At 40.9% G+C, this 27,863-nt stretch overlaps 2 protein-coding genes across 36 annotated transcripts in view; one reads left to right on the forward strand and one right to left on the reverse strand.

Annotated features, from left to right (window-relative positions):
• CACNA1C (calcium voltage-gated channel subunit alpha1 C) overlaps positions 1 to 27,863 on the reverse strand; it is a 452,642-nt gene that overhangs the window by 424,390 nt on the left and 389 nt on the right. The window lies entirely within an intron of this gene.
• DCP1B (decapping mRNA 1B) overlaps positions 14,801 to 27,863 on the forward strand; it is a 40,716-nt gene continuing 27,653 nt past the window's right edge. The window contains exons 1-3 of one of the 2 annotated variants that reach the window (XM_004174289.6): positions 14,801 to 15,001; positions 16,095 to 16,135; positions 18,319 to 18,446. In XM_004174289.6, the coding sequence (XP_004174337.5) occupies positions 14,867 to 15,001; positions 16,095 to 16,135; positions 18,319 to 18,446 (304 nt within the window). In that variant the 5' untranslated portion in view covers positions 14,801 to 14,866. Of the gene's footprint in view, positions 15,002 to 16,094; positions 16,136 to 18,318; positions 18,447 to 27,863 lie in introns of those variants that run through there. The other variant, XM_030263920.4, reaches the window with a different exon arrangement.

The raw sequence follows: 27,863 nt of genomic DNA on the forward strand, positions 1-27,863 counted from the left end.
CCAAGAGATAAAACACACTAAAAATTTTCCTCTTGAAAAGTTTTTTCCTGTGTGTCCATTTAACTTAAAGTCAACAGACTCTCTTTAAAGCATGGGCACCAAGAGAGTCCTCTATTAGAAACTATCCGTAATTATTTCCAAGTTAATCTTTGCCTTGATAAGCATTTTTCTAGACCAGATATCACAGGTTTTGCCCTAGCCAGACCAAAATGATGAAAGTAAATATCTAAACTACTTTATTCACTTACCAGACACCTGGGCAGGACATGCCCAGGCATTACCTGGGAATATGGAGGGTAAAAAAATACATAAATTATTGCCACTAAGCAAGTTTTTTGTGACTGTACAAACAGTAAGAGACCTAAAAGTTACTGAAGTCACAGGGCCATACTGACCTCTGGCATCCTAAACAAAAATGGAACTACTAAACAAAAAGGATTCCCTAAATCTGCAGTTTCAAAGGGTTACCAGGAAGGACTTGGTAAATTATTTCATCTCTAACCTCAAACATGTATTGCTTCTCCACTCATTCACACTGACCAAATGCAGCCTTTCCCACCCTATTTTTATTTTAAAATAAGATGAATATAGTATTTCTGCCTCTCACTGAGGTATTTGTGAAGTTGTTTGAGACCTTGTAATGAAAGAACTGAAAAGCTGCATGAACTACAGTGTTACTAAATGGTACTCTGTCATTTGATTTTCATTTAAAAATAACCCCTCTTTAGCACAACATAAGTACAAGGCAACACTACTACAAGATATTCTTTTCAGTTTTCGATAACAAAGTTTTAACTGTTTGGATTTAAATTTCTCAGGGTGGAGGTTGAATTTATTCTGCAAGTTTCTGGAGGAAAAAAAAAAAAAAAACATTTTTAAAAGAAATGCTTTATCCTACAATATTCAAAATTTCACACACTAGAAATTCCCAATGAAAATGAGTAATAAATGCTTCAGAGCCAGGACTTGCAATCTGACAAGCAATGTTGCCCAGATTTCAAGGCCTTCTGTCATGTACATGATTTGAATCTTGCTGAGTTAAAGTTCCATAAAAGAATTGTGACTTCCATATGCTCAGTATGGAGCTATAGGGCCAGAACCACTCCAGAACACAAGAGGCACTGAACCTAAAACTAACTGGGACTTCACCCCTGGATCTCTAACACTCTCCAGCAGGTGTAGCCTCTGTTTCCTCCTCAGGGCTGACATAAGAGTATGATCACCTACACTTATTATCAGTTTCTCCTGTTTTCCAAATGGAAAAATAAGGAATATGAATTGAAATGTTTCAGCTGTTCTAATAAACTGTGCAGTAAAACCATTTTGTGGATTCAAATTTGGGGGTGGCTGAAAGTGTGTCTTTCAGGAGGTGCATACCAAGAAATTGATATCCAAAAGACTGTGTGAATGATACAAGAATTAAGCCTCTGTGGGTAACACCATCACTCTGTTTCCATGGAATTATAATATTTACATTATGTTCAATTACTACTTCCAGACAGAACCCTGGAATACCTTACTTCTGTGATATTTATTTCTCTTCTCTACTTTTGCAATTCAAAGACTGTGTAAAGAGGTTGGATTTACACTGAAACCCCTTCCCCTGGAAAAAAGGCATATCTCTACAGTGAAACACTCCCAGCAGGAGTCAGAGTCTTTGCTGATGAGCAATAGAAAAAAGCAGGCTGGACATAGTTTTGCAAACTATGATGCCATGGCCATTTGGAGACAGACACCCTGTCATTTGGTACTCCAAATGACTCCAAAAGCTGGAATCCTCATTCATAAGAAAAACTTGTTGATGGTTCCATGAAGGTTACTAAGGAAAATTAATTCTCCATCAGAGTGGGACAAAGGCTGTTCTTGCACTTACTTCTCTAACAAAATACCTTGATGCCAAATTCAAAAAAAGTTGAAAAAAAGTTAGGAATTTGGGCCTTGGAAGACAGAACTCAACTTTTGCAATCATCCTCAAACTGTGATTTTTCAGCTGCACATTATCAGCCGTTCTTCTGGGACACTAAATACCTCAATGAGCCCAGACTTTCAATGACCTAATTATTCTGTCTTATTTTTCAGTAATCTGTTGTTTTCCTTGTCCTTTGGTAGGATAAGGAAATGTCCCACTTTTTGACAGTGTCCTCATGAATGCTGTATCCTCAAAAAGGAGAGGGAAAAAAAAACCCAACCATGTGGAGAACTTCCAGTCATGAACCTGTGCCTACTGATGGTGCACAGTAAGAGCACTGAAAATTCTCTTCCCCATTTTATAACCTGTTGCACTTTCATGTTTGTAATATTACAAGGAGTATGTTTTTAATTGAAAGTTTTTTTAATGAAGCTTTATACCAGTTGAAACATGCAATAGCTTGTACTATATCACATCCCTATTTAATCTCTGAGGATGTAACATATAGGCATCTAGCTGACTCATTTTCCCATATGACAGCTTTCTGCTGCCCTGGACAGTCATAAACTTCTGTTTTCAAATCATAGAAAACATTTCCTCCCTTCATTTGCTTCCCTTTGCTTTGTTTAGAATGATTCACTGAAACAAACCTATTATTTTCATAAGGCATTCATTTTTTTATCATACAATACATGAAATAATGCATTAAATTCAAATATATGCATAAGAATTGGATGTGATCTGAAAACCCTTTTCTAACCTAATTTAACAAAGGTTACTAACTGCTCTGTACATGTGCATGAGGACATTCAAAAATCCTAACAGTGTGCTGGGCCTGCATTCCAAAAAGTCATCTTGGTGCCTCCTTCTAATCCCTTTCCCTGGAATAATGCTCTCTGATAACACAGCTCAGAAGTCCATGTATCAGAGACTGGGCAGCAATTGACTCTCAACAGTACAGTCAGTTCACTTCCCCAGAACAAACAGAAATACCTGCTCCTATTAGCCTTTTTACTCTCCTGAGAATCTTTATGTAATGTTGCATTAGTAGCCTTTACTAAATTAGAAAACCAAAAGGGAAGATAAATCAATATGAATGTACGTTTGCTGATATTGATTTTTCCTCTCATAGTCAGCATGGGAATATTGTGGGTCCTATTAATACTAGGAGTGGAAGAGCTTTAAACGGTTCTGTTTGGATAATTACCCAGTAGTTTGAGAAACTTATTCAAACTTCTTTAGTTAGGAATTTTGAACTAGACACTTCATGAAATCAATTCCTTCCCATGAATAATCATGTTAATATGTTGATGACTATTTCTTGATGTGGATTATCAAAAAGATGACTAGGAGAGGCAGTCAGCCTGGTATTCATAAAAAAGGGATGAGTGGCTAGAAGATGTGAAGGTCAAGGGCAACAAGGCTGCAGCAAACACAGCATTCTGCAGTTCAACATCCTGGAAAAAAACTGAGCAAGAAAAAGAATGGATTCACAACTTTGGAATTCAGACCGTATTTCAGATTGTTTAGGAATGGGCTGTGGGGGGTCCCACAGAACGCTGCCCTGCAGGGCTAAGTGACCCAGGACATGTGGCTGGTCCTCATGGACCCTCTTTTGAGTGCAAAGGAACACCTCAGTCTGCCAGGCAGGAGGGAAGCCAGAGTGGCAGGAAGCCAGCACAGATGAACAGGGAACTCCCATCCCAGATCAAGAACATGAAGATGGAAGGCCAGTGCCAAAGCTCAGATGTAGCTGGAAAAATTGAGAAATTAATGGGCAGAAGGGCTTCTGTAAGTACATTGGCAGCAAAGGGAAGGCTGGGAAGGATATGGCTCCATTGCTCAGTCTGGCAGGAAAAGCAGTGAAAAAGGACATAGATAAAGCTCAGGTACTCAATGACTGGTTTGCCTTACATCTTTTTCTGTTTTTTACTTTTGGTTTTGGTGAGGGGAGGGGTTGTTTGGGGGTTTTGGGGGGGAGGGGTTTAGTTCCTGGTAAGGTTTGTCTTTGGGCCTTCAGAGTCCCCAAGCCCCAGGTCAGTCTCTGGGGAGTGGTGCACATAAGCTGGTGGGACATACCCAGATCCTTGGAACAAAACGAGCTGCATTTGAAGGTGTGGAGAAAGGTAGCCAATGTCACTGTAAAATTGTCCTCTCATTTTTGAAAGGCTGTGACTGTCAGGGGAGGCTTTTGATGAACAGCAAGACAAACACCATAGCCATCTCCAAGAAGGAGAAGCCAGGGAGCTCCTCCTGTAGGGCAGTCAACTTAACTTCAGAAAGATCATGGAGTAAATGATCTTAGAAGCCATATCCAAGCAGACAAAGGATAAAAAGCTTGCAATTACCAAAGGCACAGAATGCCACACACACCTGACTATTCTATGGCAAGATCACTGGCTCTGTGGACAAGGGGAGGATAGGTGGGTGATATTTACTTTGATTCTAGCAAGGCCTCTGACAGTTTCCCATACAACTTCATAGCTCAGTTGCAGAAGTGTAGATTAGATATGGAAGAAAGATTAAAATTTCCCTGGACTGCCACAAATCACAAATGCCAAACCCTGCACCTGGGATTGAATAATCCCATGCATCAGTAGAGGCTGGGAAGCAGCTTTGCAAAAGAGAGCCAGGTGTCCTGGTAGACATAAAGCTAAACACCAGCAAGTAGCATGCCTTGGCTGTGAAGGAGGCCAACCACATCCTGGACCCACTCACCAAAAATGTTGCCAGCAGGTCACAAGGGAGTCATTCTGAGAGCCCATGAATGGAATGCCCCACCTAGTTTTTTGGCTGCTCAGTACAAGACACTGCAATAAGAGCAAGTCCAGAGCCTCTAAGAGAATTAGGGGGCTGAGGCATGCACTGAATGGGCACAGGCTGACACAACTGGGCTTGCTAAGCTTGAAGAAGAGGTGATAGACCTTTTTGCTGTCTTCAGGTGTTCAAGAAGAGGGTACTGAGCAGCTGGTGCCTGTCACTTATCAGAGGTATGTAGCAAAAGGATGACAGGCAGCAGACAAGTCATAAAGGAGGAAATTCCAATTAGACACAAAGAAATTTTTTTTTTTATTATGAAGGTAATAAAACACTGGAATAGGTTGCCCAGAAATGCTGTGGAATCTCCATTCCCATTGCTACTACTTTAGTTTAAGTCAAAGATCTGTTAAGAAACACTTTTACAGAAAAAGCAAATTTGGGATCTTTTTCTTGTTACTATAGCAGTTGAAGTACAGGATTCTCATTCACAGAACAAAGATAACATTCCTCAGTACCACAGGACAGCTCAGAATCAATGCAGCTACAAAACTAATGTGGTTATCATTCTCTCCTAGTATAGCAAGATGGATTTGTCATGCGAAAGGAAAAACCCATAAGTCAGGCAATCTTATTCACTTACACTGAATGAAAATGGAGTAATCACTGATGGAGTTAACGCAGATAAGAGGAAATCAAACTTCAGAGAAGCTTTACATCATTTCATTGCTTGAAATTTTTAGTGATAAGTAAAATGTAAAATAACTTTGTCTCTTATTTTGGGCCTGTGGGTTTTTTGTATACAATCACAAATTTACTACCCAAAGCTCAGACAAAACAGCTTGGTTTATATAATTTTTGAAAACTCCCTCTATATCCTAAACCACATTTCAAACCACTGTCTCTATGGACATACTTCTATGATAAGTACGACTTTTAGGATAAAATGGAACTGCTATTTGTCAGCTGGAGTTAATGATACTTAGACATTTGAAAATGTTAGACCACATCATCTCTTGGAACTGTACAAAGGGCTTCTATGTCTTGTGGCAACTGTTGCCAAGTAGTAGGGAAAACAGAGATGCTTTCTAGCAGGCTTTATCATTTCATAAATGCTTCCTCAATCATTACAACATTTTTCTTGATGGTCAATCAACTTCTCCTGCAATTGTTAAGTCTATATATTTTCTTGCTTGAGAGAAAATGTCTGCTGGTCTGTATCCCTCAGAAACCCCTCAGAGACAAAGACAGAAAATCTATGTGATGCTGCATGTACTTTCCAATTGCTCAGTGCTGCATGAGGGGAGACTCTCCATAGGTTCTGTTCTGTAGTAGCAGCCATTTCCAACTAGGTCACATCACAACCAGCAATTAAAGTGACCTAAAAAATGGTCATGGCAGAAGGACAGTTCTTGGTAATGACAGCACATTATTTAGCCAACCCTCAGCATTCCCTTCCATCAAAACACTCCTGGTACTCTATTTCCAGCTGCATTATCTACCTCAATTTTCCTTCCTCCAGACCCACACAAGTCTGTCCTCTCCAATTAATTTTGTTCCTAGCAGGTATCCCATTCTGGTGGCAAACCTCCTTCAGTTTTGCTTGCATACCAATCCTGCCTTCCCAATCACGCCTTGTTCCACCTCAGCCCTGCCTCCTGTAGTCCATCCCAAGCTTCCTGGTCCTTCTGTCCCCTCGTGACACCAGCTGTGATTTGTGCATCCCACCTGCCCAGTCTGGATGTTGCTGTATTGCACCAACAATGACACAACACTCTCAGGAGTTTTCTTCCAATCCTTGCCTCCCCTTTATGATCATGTTGAACAACACCTTCAGATTCCCCATTCAACCTGAATCCTGCAATTCTGAAAGCACCATTAAATGCTGTTATCAGCTGACCTTTTAATAACAGAACTCCCTCAGAAGCCACGTAAAACAGATGCAGAAGGATCTTTCCTTAAAGCTGAGTAGCAAGTCAAAAGTAAATAACAAGAACCCCCAACAAAAATGAACCTGATTTAGTTTTACACAGTCTTGGTAGGTTTACTGGTGCTTCAATGACACAGCAATTTCATTGTAGATAACAAAGCAAGCTCAGCTCAATAATATAAAATGAATTTAGGATGATAATAAAATTAACAGATTTGGGCAAACCAGCATGAAAAGTAAGAGGGGGGAAAATAAAGAAACCCTGTCCTGTTACTCCTTATGGAAGCTTTCCTTTGAAAAATCCATGCAGTTCATGTTTCTGTCAGGCGAGGTAATATGCCTGTAAATTTAATCTGACAGAAGAAGCAGCACAGCATCAGTAGAAAATGACAAAATCAGATTGTAAGAGAAGGACAGCCAAAAGCCTTCACAGCTCTCAGAATCCACTGAGGGAAACAAATTCACACAACTGTAATAAACCTAGACTCAGACACTCACTGGAGGTTTGTGGTGCTAATACCTTTGGTTTCCACTTCAAAATCTCATTCAAAACTGCTTAAATCTTGTATTGGCTGCCTGATGGAAGGTGCCTTTGCCTAAATCCAACCCTTCAAAAAACCAGGGATACACTGCATATAGACTGCATTTATTGTTTCCAAGGGCAACACTTCAAATGCTACCAAGTTTTGTTTTCTGGTTCAGTTACACAAATTTGAACTCCTTTTTCTACACAGGCCTTTCTTCTCATTATCACAATCCCAAAGCAACACAAAGCCCAAAATACAGGTTTTAAATAAAAATGAAATATTTTTACACTTCTGGAAGCTGCAAGTAATTGCATTTGAAACATAGAGGTAATTGTGGATCCTTATTGCAACATGCTGCATAACAAAAGGGTAAAAAAAGCCTATTTTCAGTTTGAAAGGAAGCTTACTATAAAACAAATATTTTCTTCATATTTTCTAGTGAAATAAAGCCAGTAACAAATAAAAATGATCACTTAAGGTGTTGTGCCAAAATCATGCTATTAAAGGTTAGGTGATCTTACCTTAAAAGACATTTAAAATAGCTTTTAAATCTAATTGTAATTACAGAAGGTATATTTGTGAAAGCCTGCAGCAGCTCTGCCCACCTGGAGAAGCAGAGCTGAAATAGCCATTAGTAGCACAAGAATTTCCCCACAGCTATATCCATAGGCAGCTATCAAAAATACAAAAGCATTGGGGGAATATTTAAGACAGAAATGTCATTTTATTTGCTTGATTTTATTAACTTTATGGATCCTTCCTTATACTTACCTGCTCTCTGAAATTCAGTATTGCTGCAACACTCTTCATTCACTTATATCTAAAGCTATGAAATGCTGTATCGGTCTTTAGCAAACACCAACATTCTTCATTTAAAAAAACAAACACGCCAACAAAACCCAAGAGGATACTTCTGCCAGTTGAGAAGAAAATAATGTAAATTCTCTTAATAAAGTAACACTGTAACAGCTAAAAGCATAAAGTTATTCAGACTTTCTACTTCCTCAATGAGCTCAAACAAAAGCTGATGGGAATGTTCAGAACTCACAAAAAGCTATTTTGGCAGCACAGGCACAGCTCCCCAGCACTGTGGATTTCTCTGCAGCAGCAGCAGCAGTGGCTCTGTGATGACCCCATTCCCTTCACAGGGCAAGAGCTGCTCTGCCAGGTGAGGCATAAAAATAAGGTCCTGACTCGGTGTAATTATCTAATGAAAGTTTCCATACTAAGAATTAATTAAACGGGGGCATCTTCTCTGTAACTGGCTGGAAAATACTTCTTTTAGAGCAACAGGTGTTTGATTCTGCCAAATTAAATGGTGATTACCAGGGAGATGTGATTGAAAAGGCATTATGTTAGGGGAGATATAATTGCTACTGTACCTTATTAACCTATGGGATCAGCAGGACTGCCTGATCCTCTTCAATATTTTGGTGGCTTGTCTAGCCAATCAACTGGGCAAAGAATGAAACTGATGGCTCCAAACAGTTTATGTCAGTTTATCAAGACAGCAATAAGTAATGGCTATCAATAATATCTTATTGAACTTTAGCACAGACAGTTGTGGTAACAAAATCACAGAAACAAAATCCCACAAACTGGCTCCAAATGGTTGCCTTCTCAGGATAAAATCTAGTGTTAAATTTTAACTTTAATTAAAGTAGCATGGGGGTGGAAGTAAAGGAATTTGCAAAGTTAAACCTTATGAGAAATGTTACTGCAGTTAGTGAATTCTGCATTAAATAAATAAAGAAAAAGGAAAAAGCCTTCTTTAAGTTTTGACAGTATTTTTTCTTTGCTCTAGCAGGGAAATCAACAATATATGTTTGGAATATTATCTGCATTAGAGAGAGACTGGAGGATGAAATCTAGAATTTTATTTAGAGATCTGCCAAAATCATATTCACAAATATATAGCTACAGAAGTCAGGCAAATTTTGGTGATAAAGGCAACACAACCAGCAAAAATATTCCACACACAAAATATTCCACACACCTTCTTTAAGTTTATAATATTCGCAATTCTGCTTATCTAAAGATAAGACAGTGAAAACATATAGTCACTTAAAGCATTGAAAATCTAACACTGATAAAAGATTTATTGATTAAATGTTCACAAGGAAGATTTTTTTTTTATTTTCCTGAATGACACTAGAATTCAATGTAATTATATTGGTATAGACTCTCCCTTCTCCTGAAATAAGCCTTTCTCTTGTGTTAAATTTGTTTTTGTGGCTCAGATTATGTCCTCTGACTGAAGGTAAATAAAAAAGAATTATTCACAATTATAATATGTACATAGGAAGTCAGAAAGGAAAAAATGTAGCTCTACTAATGATAGTAGGTAGCTTCCCTCTAGCTCTCCCCAAGCTAAGCCACTGGCAGAAACTGGGCCTATAAAAAGGTAAAGCTCAGTACCTTCCAAATAAATACATAGCAAAAGAAGTAGTAAAGGGTTATAGTTGTGCAAAGTGATTATGACAGTAAGTCAGTCCAAGAAAAAAAAAGTCATTTGGTAAAAACCTAGGCTCTTACACACAGGAAAAATGCAACCCTCAAAATCACAGTAAATTATAGTTAATTATTTCATACACAGTATGTGTAATATCAGAATTCCAAATCCAACAATGCTGAAGAACACTATCCCATTCCTATGTGGACAAACACTGCAGAAAATCTCCAAGCAGTCTCATAAACTTCATCAGAACTTCATCAGAGAGCCACACTGCAGACAAGCACGTGCCTGCTAAGAACCTAATGTGCCGGGGTTTATCTGGGGGCAGGAGGGGAGCTGTTTAGAATTGGAATGAAAGCAGCAGGTTTAGTTTTAGTGCAGAGAAATTTTAATAACAGCAACAGATGAAACCCTAATAGTCTGATCCTATCCTCAGGAAGGAACCTTCAGCAAGTAATAAATTACTAACAAAAAGACTAAAATTGTTTAACCGTTAAGGCTGGAGTTAAAACCAGTCTCAGAACACAACTGAAAATTTCAACTTTCGAGCACGAGGAAAGTGTTCCAGTGCAAAGTTACTGAGAGCTTTAATAAATGTGGGCTGAAAAGAGCACATATTTCAAGTTATTTGTGCCTGGGGAGGGATGCAGCCAGACTCCAGCACAAAGCACAGGGCACTGGTTGCCAAAGGGGGGAGAGGGGCTGAAAACCCCACATATTTCAGTTGTGCCTGGGAAGGGATGCAGCCAGACTCCAGCACAAAGCACAGGGCATTGGTTGCCAAAGAGGGAGAGTTACCATGCTGCAGCACTGAAGGCACATGCCCAGGAATATGTGGAGCATGGGTAATCAAGCCTTACTGGATCATCCTGGCTCCACCAGAGCAACCTGCTGCTCCCAGGAAAGCAGCATGCTGGAAGGCATCACACAAATGCATTTAAGTGGCCCTGGATGAGTAAGAGGAACTTAGGAGTGCTGCTTCAGCACTCTCTCCTCTAGCAGGGGCAGAAGTGGTGCCACCAGTCAGGGTGACAAGAAAACTGTGGCAGCCTTTGGGAAGGAATAAAAAGGAAAAGGCAACTACCATGCAATAACAGCTTCAAAGGGGCTGGAGAAGAGGAACTGAGGCAAAGAAGGTGCTCAGCACTACATTGGCTCAAGTGATTTCTGCTGTTTATCAGAAAAGGTGCAGCTCAGAGGAAGGAGCAAGTGTGGGCAGGTAGGCAGGCAGCCAGGGGAGGCTGTGAGCTCAGCAGGGCTGTGAACACTTGTTTCTCACACAGTTCATTTCCCCCATCTGTCTGGTTCACACTGAGGCCACGCACACACCTGTGCCGGGCCAGAACCAAGGTGCCAGAAGGGCAGGACTGAATGCCTGGGACTGCAGGGCTTGCACATGCTCAGCAGTGCCCCCAGATAAATCCACAGAAAATCACATGCTCAGCACCAATAATTTGCTGGAGGAAGCATGCCTGAATCTTTAAAAGTGACACAGATCCTTGAATGCGAAGGTTTAATACTGCTTGAAAAACCCTCGTGAAAAGGTTTGGCATGACCATCTCTACATTTGTTATTAAAGGAGACCTTCAAAATGTCATGCTGCATGGATTTTGCCTTAAATCAGCCTGACTATTACCTACACAAAATGCTTTTCTTGCCATATCAAAAGTAAGATGTGGTTTCTGTTTTTAAACAGAACAGTATCCAGGTAGGTAGAAGACAAAAAAGTTACATCCTAATTATATACTTCATGAAATTATGACATTTTGAAAGCTAGAAAATTACTTTGTTTCATAAACAAAGTTACAGCAAAATCACTCAGACTCAATTTTGCAGTTGTCATGAACTACTGGATTACTGACTGTAAGAAAAAGAACCATAGTTTAAGCAATCAATGTTTTTAAGCTGTGACATTTTTGCTAAAATATTATTAAGTTTTTAGAGAATTCACAGTGTTTCTCTTCTTAACATAGTCTTATTTCATTGGAAAATTTTTAGTCTGCTATCAAGTGATCCCATAAAGCAGGGCAGAACTAATGGCTTTATTAAATATATTTACTTCAGGCTAAATGGAAGGAGCAATTATATTCCACTTATGCAGGAAAACAGCTGGAACCCACTGAAGGTAGCTCAGAGTGTAAGAGAAAATATAAAAAGGCCTGATCAGAAACCTAACAGGTTCACTGATTCAAAACACATTGTTAGCGAACTGCCTGTCCAGCTGTGTGAGAAAGGGGCACAGGGACCTGGGAGGGAGGTGGTAAAAAGCAATGACAAACAAAACACACAGCCAAAATATCTGAGAGTCAACTTCAAGAGATTTGAAAGGGGAAAAAAAAAAAGCAAAAAAGCAGGGCATCTTTTTTTTCAAGTATTATGGTTAGAGGCAGGAAAAGCATCTGTAAAGGAAAAGTCAAGGAGTGAGACTCCAACAGTTTCACACTTCTAAGCCTTGCTGACAAGTTTGGACTTTGTGTAAGCAGGAGAATTGCCAAAGAATTGAAGATGATGGTAAAAAGAAGCCCCCAGCACATGAGGAGGAATCTGCTTAAGGGTGCCTGGAAACTGTGAATTGATAACTATTTAATCAACAAAAAGAAACTAATACTCATGTTTTAATTATTTAAGCAAAAGCTGACTTATCTTTCCTACTTACTACTTTTTTTTTTTTTTTTCCTCTCTACTCTGGGTCATGTCCAGACCAAGGACAGCATTTTTCCTTGTCCACCATGAGCCCATGTGTCTTCCTTGCTGTTACAGGATCTGTAGGTCAGCCAGAGCTTTGCAGTGCAACTGCTTAGAGCCATTTTCCTACCACAAGCATCACAAAAAAACCACAGAATTCTAAACTCTAAAGCTGTATTTCATCACAGCCCCAAATGAAACAAGGTGGCTTTAGACAAGGAGGAAATGAGAGTGAGACAGATCATAACCAGAGTATGTTCAGATGTTTCCTCTCCTAATAGATGCTTGCAGAGAAAGCTGTAGGTCCTTATTCTTGGTGATGCAATTTTTGATGACCTTCTGAGATACAATAAAACTCTTCTAAGTCCCAAAAATCAGCCTTTCTTTCTGTCCTTTTTGACAACATGGCCACTCCTAACTCCACTCAAGAGACTTCACTGTCTGTACGTTTAATTCTATGAATTCCCAGCTTGCTGTCTCTCAATTCTCTCCTATCCTCACTTCACACAATGAGAGTCTTTTACCTAGACTTGCCCATGTGCTCTTGGAAGGACTCTACTGCTCGCTCTATCCCACCGGCTCCATCTGGCCTGGAGCGAGAAGAAGGGAAGAAAACACAACAGCAGACCTCATCCCCTCTGTCCAGCTACTGTCCTTTCAAAAATGTTGTGTCAGTAAAATTGCAAACAATTAAGACAGCATCCACTACCGCCACCTTGGTTCTTCCAGGGCATCCTGTTCTCTGGAAGTAAATATATCACCCTCCTGCTTCTGTACAGGGAAGGTGGTGACTGTCTCCAGAATGGCTACATCAGTCTGAGGTGATGAAGTAAAAAGAATTTGCTATTGCAGAGTGTTCAGGCAGGAGGGTTAAGCAAAGCTTTTCCATGGAAGTATGTACTGAGCTTATCTGCATGCCTCATAAAGCTCATGTATTTGCTGTAAACTGTCGGTACCAACAGATTAGTAATAAACATGTGCATGTGTGTCTGATGGGAAAAGGTGGCAACTGAATCCTTGGTCTTGTCCATCTGTTGCTCGTGTTTGTATAACTCCATATTAGAGCATGCTTGTTTAGGTTTCAACTGCTTGACACACATACCAGAGTGTGTATATATATATATATATATATGAATGTGTTTGTGTGTATATTTATGCACGCGAGGGCTGTGCGGTGGTTTAGTTTGCAATGCCGCTCCCTTCAGCTGGGTGCAGGGGTGGGTGAGGGTGCGCCAGCAAACACGAGCTGGCTGTGCTCAGCGATGCCAGCCGGCTGCTCTCCCTGGCCCGGGGGGCTGGAGCCACCGGGCGGAGCCCCTCACGGACCCCCGAGCCCCTCACGGACCCCCGAGTCCCTCACGGACCCCCGAGCCCCTCACGGACCCCCGAGTCCCTCACGGATCCCTGAGCTCCTCACGGATCCCCGAGCCCCCCATGGACACCCGAGCCCCTCATGGATCCCTGAGCCCCCCATGGACACCCGAGCCCCTCATGGATCCCTGAGCCCTCCATGGACACCCAAGCCTCTCACGGATCCCCGAGCCCCTCACAGATCCCTGAGCCCCTCATGGATTTCTGAGCCCCTCATGGATCCCCGACCCCTCATGGATCCCTGAGCCCCTCACGGACCCCCGAGCCCCTCACGGACCCCCGAGCCCCTCACGGATCCCCGAGCCCCTCATGGGTCCCTGACCTCTCACAGATCCCCGAGCCCCTCACAGATCCCCGAGCCACTCACGGATTTCTGAGCCCCTCGTGGATGCCCGAGCCCCTCATGGATCCCTGAGCATCTCATGGATAGCAGAGCCCCTCACGGATCCCTGACCCCTCATGGATCCCTGAGCCCCTCAGGGACCCCCGAGCCCCTCATGGATCCCGAGCTCGCTGACACAGGGCCTGGACGCGCTCGGTCCCGCTCTCCGCAGGGACACCAGATCACACACAGACTCAGAGCTGCCCGGTTCGGAAGGGACCTCTGGGGATCATCCCGTCCGACCCCCGCCCAGGCAGGACCACCTGGAGCAGGTGGTACAGGAACGGCTCCAGATGGGCTTGGAATGTCTCCAGAGAGACCCCACGGCCACCCTGGGCTGCTGTTCAGTGCCCTGCCATCCTCAGTGTGAAGTTCTACATGCTAAGGTGGAACTCCTCGGGCTTTAGTTTGTACGTCCTGTCGCTGGGCACAGGAAGCCTGGCACTTTCCCCTTGGCACCTGCCTTGGCGATATTTACATGTATGGGTGAGATCCCTCTTAGATTTCTCTTTCCTACAGAGACCTAAAGCTGGACAAACCAGGCGCAGCTCCCGCATGTCCCCTCCTAAGGGATGGAGGCTTCCATCCGCAGCAGGAGCACCACAGCACTGCCAGGAGGACAGGGAGGAGCTGGAGCCACGAGGCCAGGAGTCGTGTGTGGGATGGCACGTCCCTGCGCTGCTGTGGGCACACCAAGCGACGCCACGTCTCCGTCCCTGCTGTCCCCGGCCCGCCCCTCGCCACCGCCCGCCATCCCGAGCGGCCGCCGCTCGGCGCTCGATTGCGGCGGCTGCTCGCGGGGCGGCGCGGCTCGGCGGTGGATTGGTGGGGGCTGCGCGACGGGCGCAAGATGGCGGCGGCGCTGGGCCGGGGGCTGGACATCAGCCTGGCGGCGCTGCGGCAGCACGACCCCTACATCAGCGGCATCGTGGACGTGGCCAGCCAGGTGGCGCTCTACACCTTCGGCCACCGCGCCAGCCAGTGGGTACGTGTGTGCCCGCCCCGCCCGCCCGCCGCGGCACGCCCCGCCCGCCGCCGAGGTGTGAGGGTGGGGGAGCGGGAGGGGCCTGCCGGTGTCTCCTCCCGGTGTGCCCCCGACAGCCGGCCCGGGCACGCCGAGGAGCTCCGGGGTGCCCGGGAATGCAGCTCTGGGAGGCTGCAGGATGGAGGAGTTCCGCCACGTGCGGTGGTGGAGGCTGGAGTTTAACCTAGAGCTGTGTTAGAAAAGGGTTTAGCCTGGGGCCGTGGGAGGCTGTGGTTTAATCTAGGGTTTAGCCCGAGGCCATGGAAGATCAGGCTTAACCCAGGGCTGTGGAGGCTGGAGTTTAACTCAGGGCTGTTTCTTGTCCTAAGGCCATGGAAGACTGGGGTTTAACCCAGGCCTAGTTTTTATCCCAAAGCTGTGGAAGGCTGGGGTTTAACCCAGGGCTGTTTCTTAGCCCAAGGCCATGGAAGACTGGGGTGTAACCCATGGCTGGGGTTTAACTCCTCTGCCTTTCCAACACCTGTAATGAGACCCAAACGTGTGCAAATGAATGGTGGAGTTACCAGTGCTAAAAGCATTGTCGTAAGATGTACAAATGTAAATATCTTGGTGAAACTCGAGGTAATGGAACATTTAGGCTGTTGGCAAGTGGTTCTTGGTTTGCTGTAAGGGTGAGACTTGGGGCCTGTGTTTGAAGAACCTGCCCAATCTGCCTTTTGTGTTGTTTTCCCCCATTTCTGTGCCAAACAACACCCCGGAGGGCAGGTGCCCTTTGAAAGCTCCTGTCTCTGCCTCTTGCCTGTGTGTTGTGCTCAGGTGTAACCTAGAATTAACCCAGTGCAATGTTTAGTGCCATGGAGGTGTGCCTTCAGCCTTTCCATATCTTACCTCAAACCCTGGATCAGCTGCTTGGTGACCTGTGCTAGCTCCAGCCTCTCACCACCAACCTGTGAAATTTGGTTTAGTAATTTTTTCCTGTTTAGGGTGAGAGAGGTGTAACTGATGGTACTAGTAGAACAGAGAAAAGGGGGCTCACTGATGGTAACCAAAACGCTGCCCTGTTTTCAACTCTCTTAATGTTCCTTTTCTTCAGGAGAAGACAGATGTGGAGGGAACGCTGTTTGTTTACACGAGGTGAGCACATTTTGACATATACAGGTGAAATCTGTGGCTATGGAAAAGCTGGCTGGGATGGAGCGTGGCTGAATGAAATAAAATGCTCCCCTTTGTTCAAGGTTGAAAAGAAACTGAAACTGCCAGAAGCAAATGTGGGAAAGAAAACCCTCTGAAGGAGACAAGACCTTGTATTTTCATAAGACTTCCAAATGTGATTTAAATGTCAGTATGGGTAAACTGTAGAAATCTTCTGTGATGGTTTAAATAGAATTTTCAATTTAAATTTGTCTGAACAAAAAAAAAGTGAAATAATTATATTGCTTAAAGGAAGGGAATGGCAGAGATCTTGAAATATTGTGTCCCCTAATTAGGGAACTTTCATACTACTTGTGTCTGTTTTTCATGCATATTTCATCCAACATTTTGGATGGTTTTCATGCTTTTTTTTTAGCAGCAGCTCTGGTTGTGGCTTTCAGAGCATCATTTTTTGCACCATTTGTTCTAGCACATGTGTTTGTTCTGTTATGAAGCCCTGTGCTAGGGGCACCTTGTTGGTGCCCAGAATTTCTCTGTGACTGCTGTTAAAATTAGGAAGTTACAGAGTCAGCAGCTCTTGCAGTAGCTGCTGAGGTGTAACACCAAAGCAGAAAGTTACTTTTCCAGCTTTTGTATCAAAGAGGAGCTGGTAGGAGAGCTGAGAAAGCAAGAGATGGTTCTGAGAACTGTGTGAGGTGACAGAGAGGCCCTAGAGCCTGTGAGCTCTGTGGGAAGTGGGAATGCTGTTTTAGCCTCTGCAGCTCTCCTGTACCAGCAATGGTGGCAGTAGTCATCAGTAGTCTTTCTAAGCTGCTCTCAGGTAAGTGGAGATCAGATGCTGTAAAATTACCACCACAAGAGGAAAGCAGCAGCCCCTTGTGCTGGCACTATGTGGATGTGGTGATTTGTGTGCTGAAAACAGAAGCAGTGTTTCCTGGTATGTTGGTTTTAAAGCTCAAGAACTGGCAACATGAAACCTTGTCCTTCTGGTATTTATCTTTCACTGTTGTTTTTGTTGCCTGAGGAAGTTTCCATTTAGGGCACAAGTTGCTGCCTGGCTGCACTTTAGCAGCAGTATGGAACAGGTTGTGAACAACTATGAGTAACAGCATGCATTGCCCTCATCATCAGTTCTAACTTTAATTTTCTGTAACTTCAAACAAATTTATGAAGCACATTGCCAGCAGACAGTTTGGAGACCAGTGGTGCCGCCTTTGTTTTTTCTTATTACCTTAGTCACAATGTAAAATGATGGTTACCATTTTACTTGGGCTGACTTACTCACTACCCAGCTCATCTTTGTGAAATAGAGGAAGTCAAAAAGTCAGACTTCCAACTGGATAAACACCATTGGAAGTGGACTGTTTGTTTGTTGGAAGTGAAATATTGACCCTTGCAAACAAGGCTTCTTGTCAAGGATTTCCTTTTGATTATTTTTTTGGTTGACTCCAATCCTGTAATACAGGTTCCTGTATTTTGGTTTCATAAAAAAATCCACACCCCAGCTTAAGCGGAGGTGGCACTTTTCCCAAATGTTTAGCCATCATCTTTTCCTTTATTACCAAACTTGGTTTGAAAGGAGTGTCCCCTGTCAGGATCATGACAGGTTTAACAGTTTTATCTAAGTGACTTGAAGTGTAATCTCCATGAATGAGCATAATGGCTTAGAGTCATAGCATGGTTTAGGTTCATCATTTATCAGGGATTATTCAGGCATGGGGGAGGATTCACAGCTGCTCTGGGGTAACCTGTTTCAGTTTCTCACATGGTGACTTTTACCCTTAAATTTTAGGTGGTATAGAAAATTCTCTCTTTGACGGTTAGTATCTGCAGTTGTTCACCTGAGTGCTGAGAACTTGCCTTGCTCTGACTTGTTATAATTGCTGCTTTCTAGTCCTGTGAGGAGCTGTAGGATGGATGGTGGCATTGGATCATGTGATGCTGATGGTCTCTTTATTTCTCATACATAATGCAGGGCTTTGTCTTAATTAAAAGGATTAGCAAAACTGCAAGAGTCAATTGTTATTTCCTTGGCAACAAAATTAGATTTTTGTAGCATCTCTTAGAAATAAATAAATAATGAATTTGGAGCACTGCACAACAAAGGAATCCTTGTGATTTCCTTTTTCCTCGACTTGATAGGATTTCTACTTGTTCCTTTTCAGATCAGCTTCTCCAAGGCACGGTTTCACAATTATGAACAGACTGAGCATGGAAAATCGAACAGAACCCATTACTAAAGACCTCGATTTCCAGCTCCAGGACCCTTTTCTGCTCTACAGAAATGCCAGATGTAAGTATGTTGGGTTAAATACTGGAGTCAGGTTGTCTTCAGTCTGTTCTTGGTTAAGGTATTCCAAGAGCTCAGACTGCAGCATTCAAGGGGTGAAATTGAAGGAATGAATTATGCTTTTTTGATGCACTGGAAGACAAGAATTTGTGTGGCATCTCAACCAGTATTTCTCTCTGACAGTTTCTGTACCTATTTGGACATAGAAGTTACTTTTCACTTCTGTGCCACGCTGTAGCAAGGGCTTTGCCATGTCATCTCCAGTGTTCCCTAAAACGCCACTCTACTAAAGAGAGTATTAGGATGTGCTTAGGAGTAATCTCCTCGTTTAACTGACAAATTGTGGATGTTTGTGGTTGCCTGTAGGTGATGGGCTGAGAGAGGCAGAGAAAGTGTGTGTGTGTGTTTTCTGAATACGTCCCAGTTGCTGCTAGCAAGTCTCAGTGTAATATTTGTAGTCATGATTTTCTGCATAAAAATAGACAAATGCAGCCAATCCAGAGCCTGTGTTCTGCTCCAGCTCCAGAACACTGTTCTTAAATCATGTTGGAAGGCAGGTTGCTTCTCAGCTTTTAGGCGTAACTCTTGACAACATAATGCTGAGTCTAAGTTAAACCCCGCTGAAAGACAAAGTTATTACTTTGGGCTTTCTGTTGATATTGTGTGATTATCTTTGCACAAGAATTAGCAAGTGTCAGGCAAGCTCAGAAATGAATGGAAGACGTGAGGAAGCTTATTTGTACATGCAGATCTGCACACAGACTGTTAGGATGTGCAGGGAACATTGTAAATCTCATTTGTAGATGTGCTTGGAAGCAAAGCTGTAGTGCCTGATCTGGGCTTTGTCCTTCATGCATAAAAGCAGATTTCAGAAATGGTTTATGTGAACTGTGGTGCTTAACTGTTCCCTCTGGATGAAGTAGAGGCAAAAGCAATCCGTGACTTGCAAAGTAGCCCAATTTGATAATCTACTAGACCTTCTTATTTCATAAAACTATTTTGGAGTTGAGAAATACATCAAGAGGGAATCCTGTTGTTCACACAATGTGGTAGAAGCAATAGAGGAAGAACATTCTAAATAGCCTAAATGAAACTGCTGTTTTTGAGACCAGTTTCTGGGTTGACAAGGAATTGGAATTCAGAAATAAACTGAAAAGACTTGCAGACATCTCCAGGCTAACCTAGACTGGGCCAGACATTAGGATTTTAAGTACTGTGACATCTCTTTTCCATCTGATTTTGAAGGCTTTTTCTTATGTAGCTATACTCTTGTTTAATCTCATTTTGAAACTTCATTAGGAGTTATGTATGTATCTACCAATATCTACCTTTTTAAACCTGACCTATTAATTTTTCATTTTTGTTGATACAAGTGTAATTGGAAGTTGTCATAATTCTGTGGAGGTAATTAGAAGTTGTCATAATTCTGTGATGACAGAAAATAAGTTTTTTGTCTGATTATTGCACATAAATTGTAACTGTTGTTTTTTTTACTACGAGAAAACTCAGGAGTTGGGTGAGGTAAGCTCTTTTTTCACTAAGAGACGTGAAAATTTTAGATTTGCAGGCTATCAAATATAAGTAGCAGCCTGTGCTTCTGAGCAGGATGCCTGGGTCTGTGGATCTGACTTTTACCAGAGTTAGCTGTTTGATCTAGCCATGGGCAAATCTGTACCTCTCAACTGAACTGAGAGTTTGGTTGTTTGAGACCAGATTCATGTTTGTTTTTACTAAAAAACCCCCTATGAATTCTGTCAGAATCAGGTGAGTTCTGGTATAAGGTTATGTTACCCCTAGCTGTTTATCTTCCTAAATATTCCTACAAAGGTTAATTATTATTTCTTCAAGAAAACTGAATGTTTTGGTACTCCAAAGCAAAAGCTATTGTTTTCTTAGATTTTCATGAAGACATCTGTTTCCAGAGCAAATTGGAAGACAATTTTTACCAATTCATTTGAGTTGTTCGGGTTTTCTTTAGGTCCCTGCAGTTCTTGTGGTGATTTCTTCACTGAGTTGCCCATACATCTTGCCTGTTCTTCCTTATTTTGTCTTTCAAAGCCTTTGCAACATGAAGTAAAGGGATCTCCTGGATAATAAGTATGGGTTTTCACAAGAGTCTCATCCAAACACAGTTCTGAATATCCTCTTGAATTTTCTATATGAATATTTTCTTGCTCTTGTGCTTTATTGTACAGCTTGCCTTTATAGTTTTTTTGCAAAACTAAGGCTTGAGGTTTATTGTTAAATGAAGTTTATGAAACTAGGGTGTTTAAGCCCTTATGTTCTATTATTTTTATCTCCTGCTTTCATATACTAACAAGGAGTACTCAGTAATAGCTGTTTACTCTGCAGAACAGTGAATAGTTTGGCAGTAATACTTAACAGTATCTGGAAACAAATTATCTTTTTCTAACGTGTTTTTTGCCTTGGTGACTTCTTAGGCTGCTTTTCATACATGTCTTATTAGATCTAACAAAACTAACAATTTCCTCTGTGTTTCTAATTGGTGACCCTGCCCATTGTTTTGTTTCTTCTAATATTCAAAATTCATTTTGTACAGATGAGTATCTGTGGTTGGTTGTATCACACAGTCTAAAATAAATCTTTTTGGCAGCAAAAGGTGGTAGTTGTGTACGGGACAAGACCAACAACCTTTTGTGATGTAATAGCTATCTTTTTGTAAAGCTTGCTTTGTAATCCAGTATATCATCACAATAGAAAAAATTTCCAAAACTGCACACAATAAATGTAGGTTTTAGAAATGCTTAAAATAAAAAGGGTGTATTTCATCTTTTTACTTTCTTTTGCCATATTTCTTTTATTGTTTCATATGATCCTGGTCATCTTAAGATCAATTTTTGTCTAAACACCATGTTGGAGGCACAGTCTAATTCCAGGACTTTTCAGGCTGGATTTGGGATCCATGCCAATTAATGTTTGCTCTGATTCACTATTTCACAGCAAAGTGGGGTTTTTTTTTGGGAAATCTGTTAGGGTAGAGCTGAGGTTATTCATTTCAAAGCCAGGAGGGAAGCTCAAATTACAGTTTTTAATGCCAGCAGAAATCTTTGTCCACCAAGGAACAGAAGGTTTATGGCTCAAACAGGCAATTTTCAATGTGGCCTTTAAACTTCTCTTGTTAAGTGCAATTTTAGATGCTTGCTTTCTGAAAGCAAGACAGTAATTCTGGATTTGTTTAGATGATCTAACAGTTTTTAAATTTTCATGTATTTGACTAATCTTAATGACATAATTATTACTGGTTTTCATTAGTTTTTGGTGATAGTTATTGGGAAAACCAATATTCAGAGCTTGCTGCTTAAGCCTTGATGCTGATTGATACGAGATAGTTCAGAAGAAATACATAGCAGTAAATTATTGATTAAATTATCTTAATTTTCTCCCTTTAGCAGCTGTATAATAATTACAGCTATTCCCCACTCTCTACTGTGCCAAGTGTTTTTGTCTGTGTATTGGGTCAGGGAATTATTTCTTGATTTCACTCATTTACCTTTTCATCACTGAATTCTGCTTTTGATGCTTATAGGAAAAAGGGAGTTTGGGGAATATTAAGTTGCTTATCTTAGAACTGGCTTCACCTTGAGCATTTTAGCTGCCAAGAACACAAGATCCTGCCTTAAAATAGTATGCTAATTGTGACAATGATCTGATACAGGTTAATTGGGTGTTTTTCTGCTATATTGAGTGGAGAAAAAAATTGTGTGACATGTCAGCCAGTATTTCTCTCTGACAGTTTCTGTACCTATTTGGACATAGAAGTTACTTTTCACTTCTGTGCCACGCTGTAGCAAGGGCTTTGCCATGTCATCTCCTAAACCTGACATGGAATAAAGCCTTCCCAGTGAAAGGTGTCTGCTGAATTTGGGCTTTTGCAGAGGTTCAGCAAATGGTACCAAAGCAGAGCAGACATGCCTGCTTTTGGCAAAGCTGTCCAGACACACGTGGTCTGTACATAACCTTACGCTTGTTTCAGTTTTTCACTTTAACCTGCCTCCATATGTCTATCAGAACCCTGAACATTTTGTATTATTTTCCCAGATCTCTACACTGCAGAGACATCTGGTAAATGGGATGTGAGGGAAAGGGAAGTTAGCCAGCTGTCTAAGGAAATTTTGTGGGTTTTATCTGTGGTTTGTGAGTTGTTGTTTGTTTTTTTTTTTCCCATAGTTCATAATTATGTATTAAATTTTTGCGAAATATAGGCTTGGGGGCAAGTGCTTGTAAAATGTTTAGGAAAAGGTAACAGTGTATATTTTCCTCAAATTATTATTTTTAATTCTTAGATTGTTTCAGCATCTGTGAGTGCTCTCAAATAGAGCAACTCATCTTTTTTTGAGACTGAATTGTGGCTCATTTTAGTTCACCCTTCTAAGGAAATACATTCTGATAAAAATACAATGGATTATAAGTGTCCCACCTCTGCAGTGACCCTGCAAGTAGCATTTCTCTTGTAAAAAACATCTTAGCTTGAAGACTTTACAAGTTTACTTCTGAAGGGAAAAGGTAGGAAGCAACAAGAAGAGAATCAGAGTGATATGTAAAAAAGAATTTATGATGAAAAATAATCCTCTTTTGGCTACCATAGTGTATTTTCCCCCTTGAAATGTATTCATAGTCTACACTACATTATTGTGTAATACAGTATTTTAAACCTCTTCTTACTTCTGAATTTTTTTTTTTTTTTTTTTTAAATTTGAGAATGAAACCAGCATTTGCTGGTTAAATTTCCTTGTGTATATATTTAGACTTGGCCTTCTGCATATTGACCAATAAACTACTCCTTGCTCAATTGAGACAGGCAAAATAGATATTCCAGCCTTTGTCTTTATGATGTAACAGAGCTTCTGTTTCTTTTTGGTTTGGGTAAAAATACCAGTTTAGAAAGGAGAACTTCATTTATCAGCCTCTGTCCTGCCAACATAGAGTATCAGGTCCAACATCAAAACCCCAAAATGATGAATCAAGAAAACAGAAATGTGTATTCAATTGATTATTCCCCAAATGCTCATTCATCTTTCTGAATTTTGAAACAAATACCTGTAAATGTGTTTTACTTAGTCCAGTTTGTATTATTTTTTGTCTAAATGTCTCCAAATCAGTGGTCTACTGATTCTGAAACATTACATGGATTTCTCTTGCTGCATCATTACACAAAATGCAATGTTTTGTCACTACTGAATTACTTAAAGCCAGTTTTTTTGAGCTTAAGTTTGTTTGCAGACCTCTTATTCTGGCCTGCTACAACTTGTGTGTTTTGTTTAAGAAAATATTTCTGTAGTTTAAAACCCTTTGAAAAGTACTAGTCAATTTGAAACAAAAGTGCAAACTCAAACTGTAGAAATGCTAGGTAATTTTGGCAGAAAGGCCTTGTATGAGTGGCGGTGGGTAGGATGGTTGGGACAGACAGAGACAAGAGATCTCTGCAGCCAGGGCTTGGAGCCTGAGTTTATTGCAGGCCTGAAAGAGACCCCAAAGAGCAGGAGAGCAAGAGGAGACTAAGAGAGGGAATTTCCCATTACAATACAATAAATCTTCTGTGGCAGGCACATTCTTCTCTCTCTCAGGACTTTTTCATAGAGAACCACAGAGATAAGAAAGAGAAAACAATTTCTATTTCTGCTCCTTGTTTTTCCCATGTGGAATGTGTTTGGAGAATTGTTTACCTGGGGTGATTGCTTGATTGGATTCTGGTGAGGATTGTTTGAGCCTGATGGCCACTCCAATCCACCTGTGCCTGGACTCTCAAGAGAGGGTTACAAGTTGTGGGTGAGTTAGATATGGTAGTTAGAACAAGTAGGGATGTAGTTTTAGTATCTCCTTTAAATAGTATATTAATGCATTATAGCATAGTTATAATAAAGAAATCATTCCGCCTTCTGAACTGGAGTCAGACATCATAATTTCTTCCCACTAGGTTCACCTGCATTTACAATAATCTTCTGTGCTGAATATTCTAATTTTCACTAACCAATCTAGTACAAGATACAAATCCTATAGTGTTTACCTGCAGCCTATAAGAATCATGACATTAGTATACTGTGTTACATTTTAAACCCTAATAAGTACTCTTTGGACCCCTCCTGCCAAGCTAGTAGGGTCTGCTCTGACCCTTGGAGCTGTCTGTGAGCAGAGGGTATTGTTTCATCAAAAGAGGATTACCTTCAGCCAGCCATGCCATTGTTTTCCAGTTGTTTAGTTACTAAGGCTCGGTATCTCAAAGCTTGATTTCATTTCAATCTCGCTTACAGTTTCCATATTCTCAAAATCTTTTGCCAGGCAATCATATTTATAAGGCTTTCCTGTTTCATCTTCCCCAAGAGGCCTTGCCCTTCTTAGGGATGTATTCTTCTCAGCCTGTTTTTTTGCTAAATAGTTTTGGGTAAAGCTGTTTTTTAAAAGTCTGCCTGAACTGACTAGTGCCAGTTTTCAGAATACAAATGTTTGTGATTTACCTGAGGTTCTGTCCTTGGAGACATTTTTGTCTCAGAGATACAAACAAATCTTTCCTCTTTTCCATTCCAGTTTCTCTCCTCTGATCAGCTTTTTAAAAATTCATTGTGTATCCAGCAAGGCAGAACAACAGCAGAGGTCATGATTATCTTCCCTGGATGTTCCTGGCCTTAAAGTGAAACCTCAGTTTTGCTGGGGGTGTTGGAATACTAACACTCTTGAACATAGGCATTATTTTCCTTTTTTAAATTTCCAAAGGAAACATACACGCTGAAAATAACCAATATTTTTAAGAGCTAATTCTTAACCCAGAAAATGAAGGATGCGCCACGAAATTTGTCATGTTGCATACATTTTTTTTTTTCTTGAAACCTGTTTTAAGTTTCTGTCCAACTTAACTGTTTTATAGTTTGTAATCTGAAAATTTTCTTGAGAGAAGCAAGCAAGCTTCTTACTGCCCCTATTTATTGGATTCATAGTGATGATAATTTTTTTTTTCAAACAAGATGGCCTCTGGACTCAGTTTATTGACTTCCTTGTACCTACACTCGGAAATTACCTGTTCATAAACCAGTTTATAAAAGCATAGATAAAGGCATTACTAATTTTCTACTACATTTCCCATATAATTCCTGCCTTTGTGGTCTATACTTCAACTAACCAATGATTTTAATGTGCTTAGAAAATGGTAAAAATTACTTCATAATGTAGAGGAAAATAATAAACTGCCCCTTGGAAATAGTATAGATACCAATTTACATTTCTATCACCAAAACCATAAAATATGTGCATTTATATATTAGGTTTTTGTGCTTTCTGTCTCATTTTAGTTTTCAAGGCTACCTGAAAATCTTTAATGCCTGCTTGCTGTGATATAAAAATATTATTATAACTTGATGGCATAAGTTAATAGTGCAATTAGTGATAGGTGGACATGCAGCAGTGCTGTCTCAAGGAAAGTGGGTTTTTACATCAGTAATTATGGTTTAGCAGTCAGGTTATTTGGCTTGCCTGCTCTAGAATGTCCAAACTACAGGGGTTTGAAACCTGTAGCTAAACTCTGCTTAATTCCATAGAAGGAGGAGTGAATTTTTAACCTAGGGAAGGGAACACGAAAATGAATTAAAAATAAATCAACTGGAAAAGTGCCATAGAATATAGGTTTTTTATGGAAACTTGTAGTTGATCATGATTTCTTCTTTCCCCAAGTGTCTCTCATACTGAAGCTGCCACTGTTCTGAGCAGAACTCTGGACTAAGTGAACTGCAGAGGCCCCAGCCAGACTAAACTATTATTCTGACTCTAGGAGTAGCAACTATTAATTAATTCAGCTTTAGGGTGTTTGGAGTTTTTTTCTGTGTATTGTGAAGAATAAGTGTTCTATGATTTAGGCTTTTACAATTCATAAATTAAAAAAAAAAATTAACGACAAAATTCCATTTTGTTTGTTGTTTTTAAAGCAAAATTGTTTGTACTAATAAGTACTTCTAAATTTAGTTTTTCCAGGGCTGCCTTATTATTCATATTTTCCTTTAAACTAAATGCAATTTATGTTTTTAAGTGGAATTTGTGGACACCAGTTCTGAAGGCTTTCAGTTTTAATTTCTGATGTGAAACACCACCTCCCTGGTCACGGCCCTGATGCAGCACAGATCGTTTCTATTCAGACTTTCTAAACAGGACATGTTAGTTGTGTCTTCCTCACCCTTCTTACCCTGAGGATTTTGTGAAAATTGTGGAAGCCTTTGGCTAAGCAAAGCAAGCAGGTTTTTGTTTGTCAAGTGGCTTTTTGCAGCTGTAACTGTGATGACTGCAGCCCTCCTTTTGCTCTAATGATGTTTTTCTGTTGTGTGTTGAAGGTGCTTAAAAAAAAGTAAGGAAGAGAAGTGCAGCAATGCTAATGTAGGTTTTCAGTTTCAGCCCAGTCTGGAAGTCAGAGTATGCCATGTGAGAAGAAGCAGGCTAAGGAGCCAAGACAAAAATGCTGTGTAGTTTTTGGATGGCTGCTAATTATGTTGTGCATAGTACAGCTGTATCTCAGCTTGGGCAAACAAATCAGTAGGAAAAGGGTATGGAATAGTGTTAGAACCATGTATCAAACATCCCACTTTTGGGGATTTGTTTCTGTATGGGATGGCAGGAGAGTAATGCTGCATATATCTGCTAGACACAGTCTTTGTTTCCCATTTATGGATGTCAGCATATAAGCAACAAATTAGCTTGTCTGGAGGTTTTACTGTGGGGAGTGTAGTGCCAGTGCTGGGCATTCCTGACGTCTTTTCAAGATAAGATAGGCATATGATGCAGTAATGCTCAAGAGTTGGTCTTGCAGCAGATAATTATTATTTTCAGAGGGGTTATTTTCACATGACTACCTGTATACCCTCTGCTTCACACATGCCTCCTTGTACAGCATAAAATGGTAGGTGTTTCAGGAGCAGGAGAAATACGTACATGAGTGCCTACATAGTTCTCCTGCAAATGAGGATATTCCAGAGCTGGTTGCTTTTCACAAATCCCTTGTGTAACTGCCTTTGCAGCTTAATCCCTTCACATACGCACACATGTATTTAGCATTTTCAGCTTTCCTATGTTTTAAACTTCTTAGCCTCTTTGTCTACAATAAAAAAAAAAAAAAATTCTTTTTTTTCCGTATACTTTAATTCCTTTTTTTCAATTGTGTCATAGTGGAAGCGAGAAAGCAATGTTCATTAGATGCTCAAAATATAGTATATAACCAAGAGAAGCCATCCATCTACTTAACTCCCCAGATTTGAGAATTACTAGAATTATCTAAATCCTCTGGTAGTGTGATCACACATTCAGGGCTTCCCAGTACATTATCACCAAATACTGCTGTGAGGCATTAGGGTAGTCTCCTACATTACACAGATTGCTCTAGTTAAACAGGAAGGCAACACTTACAGTAGCTCTGAGTACAGTTTCTGT

The sequence above is a fragment of the Taeniopygia guttata genome, chromosome 1A, assembly GCF_048771995.1.
Source record: "Taeniopygia guttata chromosome 1A, bTaeGut7.mat, whole genome shotgun sequence".
In the NCBI taxonomy this organism is placed as follows: domain Eukaryota; kingdom Metazoa; phylum Chordata; class Aves; order Passeriformes; family Estrildidae; genus Taeniopygia; species Taeniopygia guttata.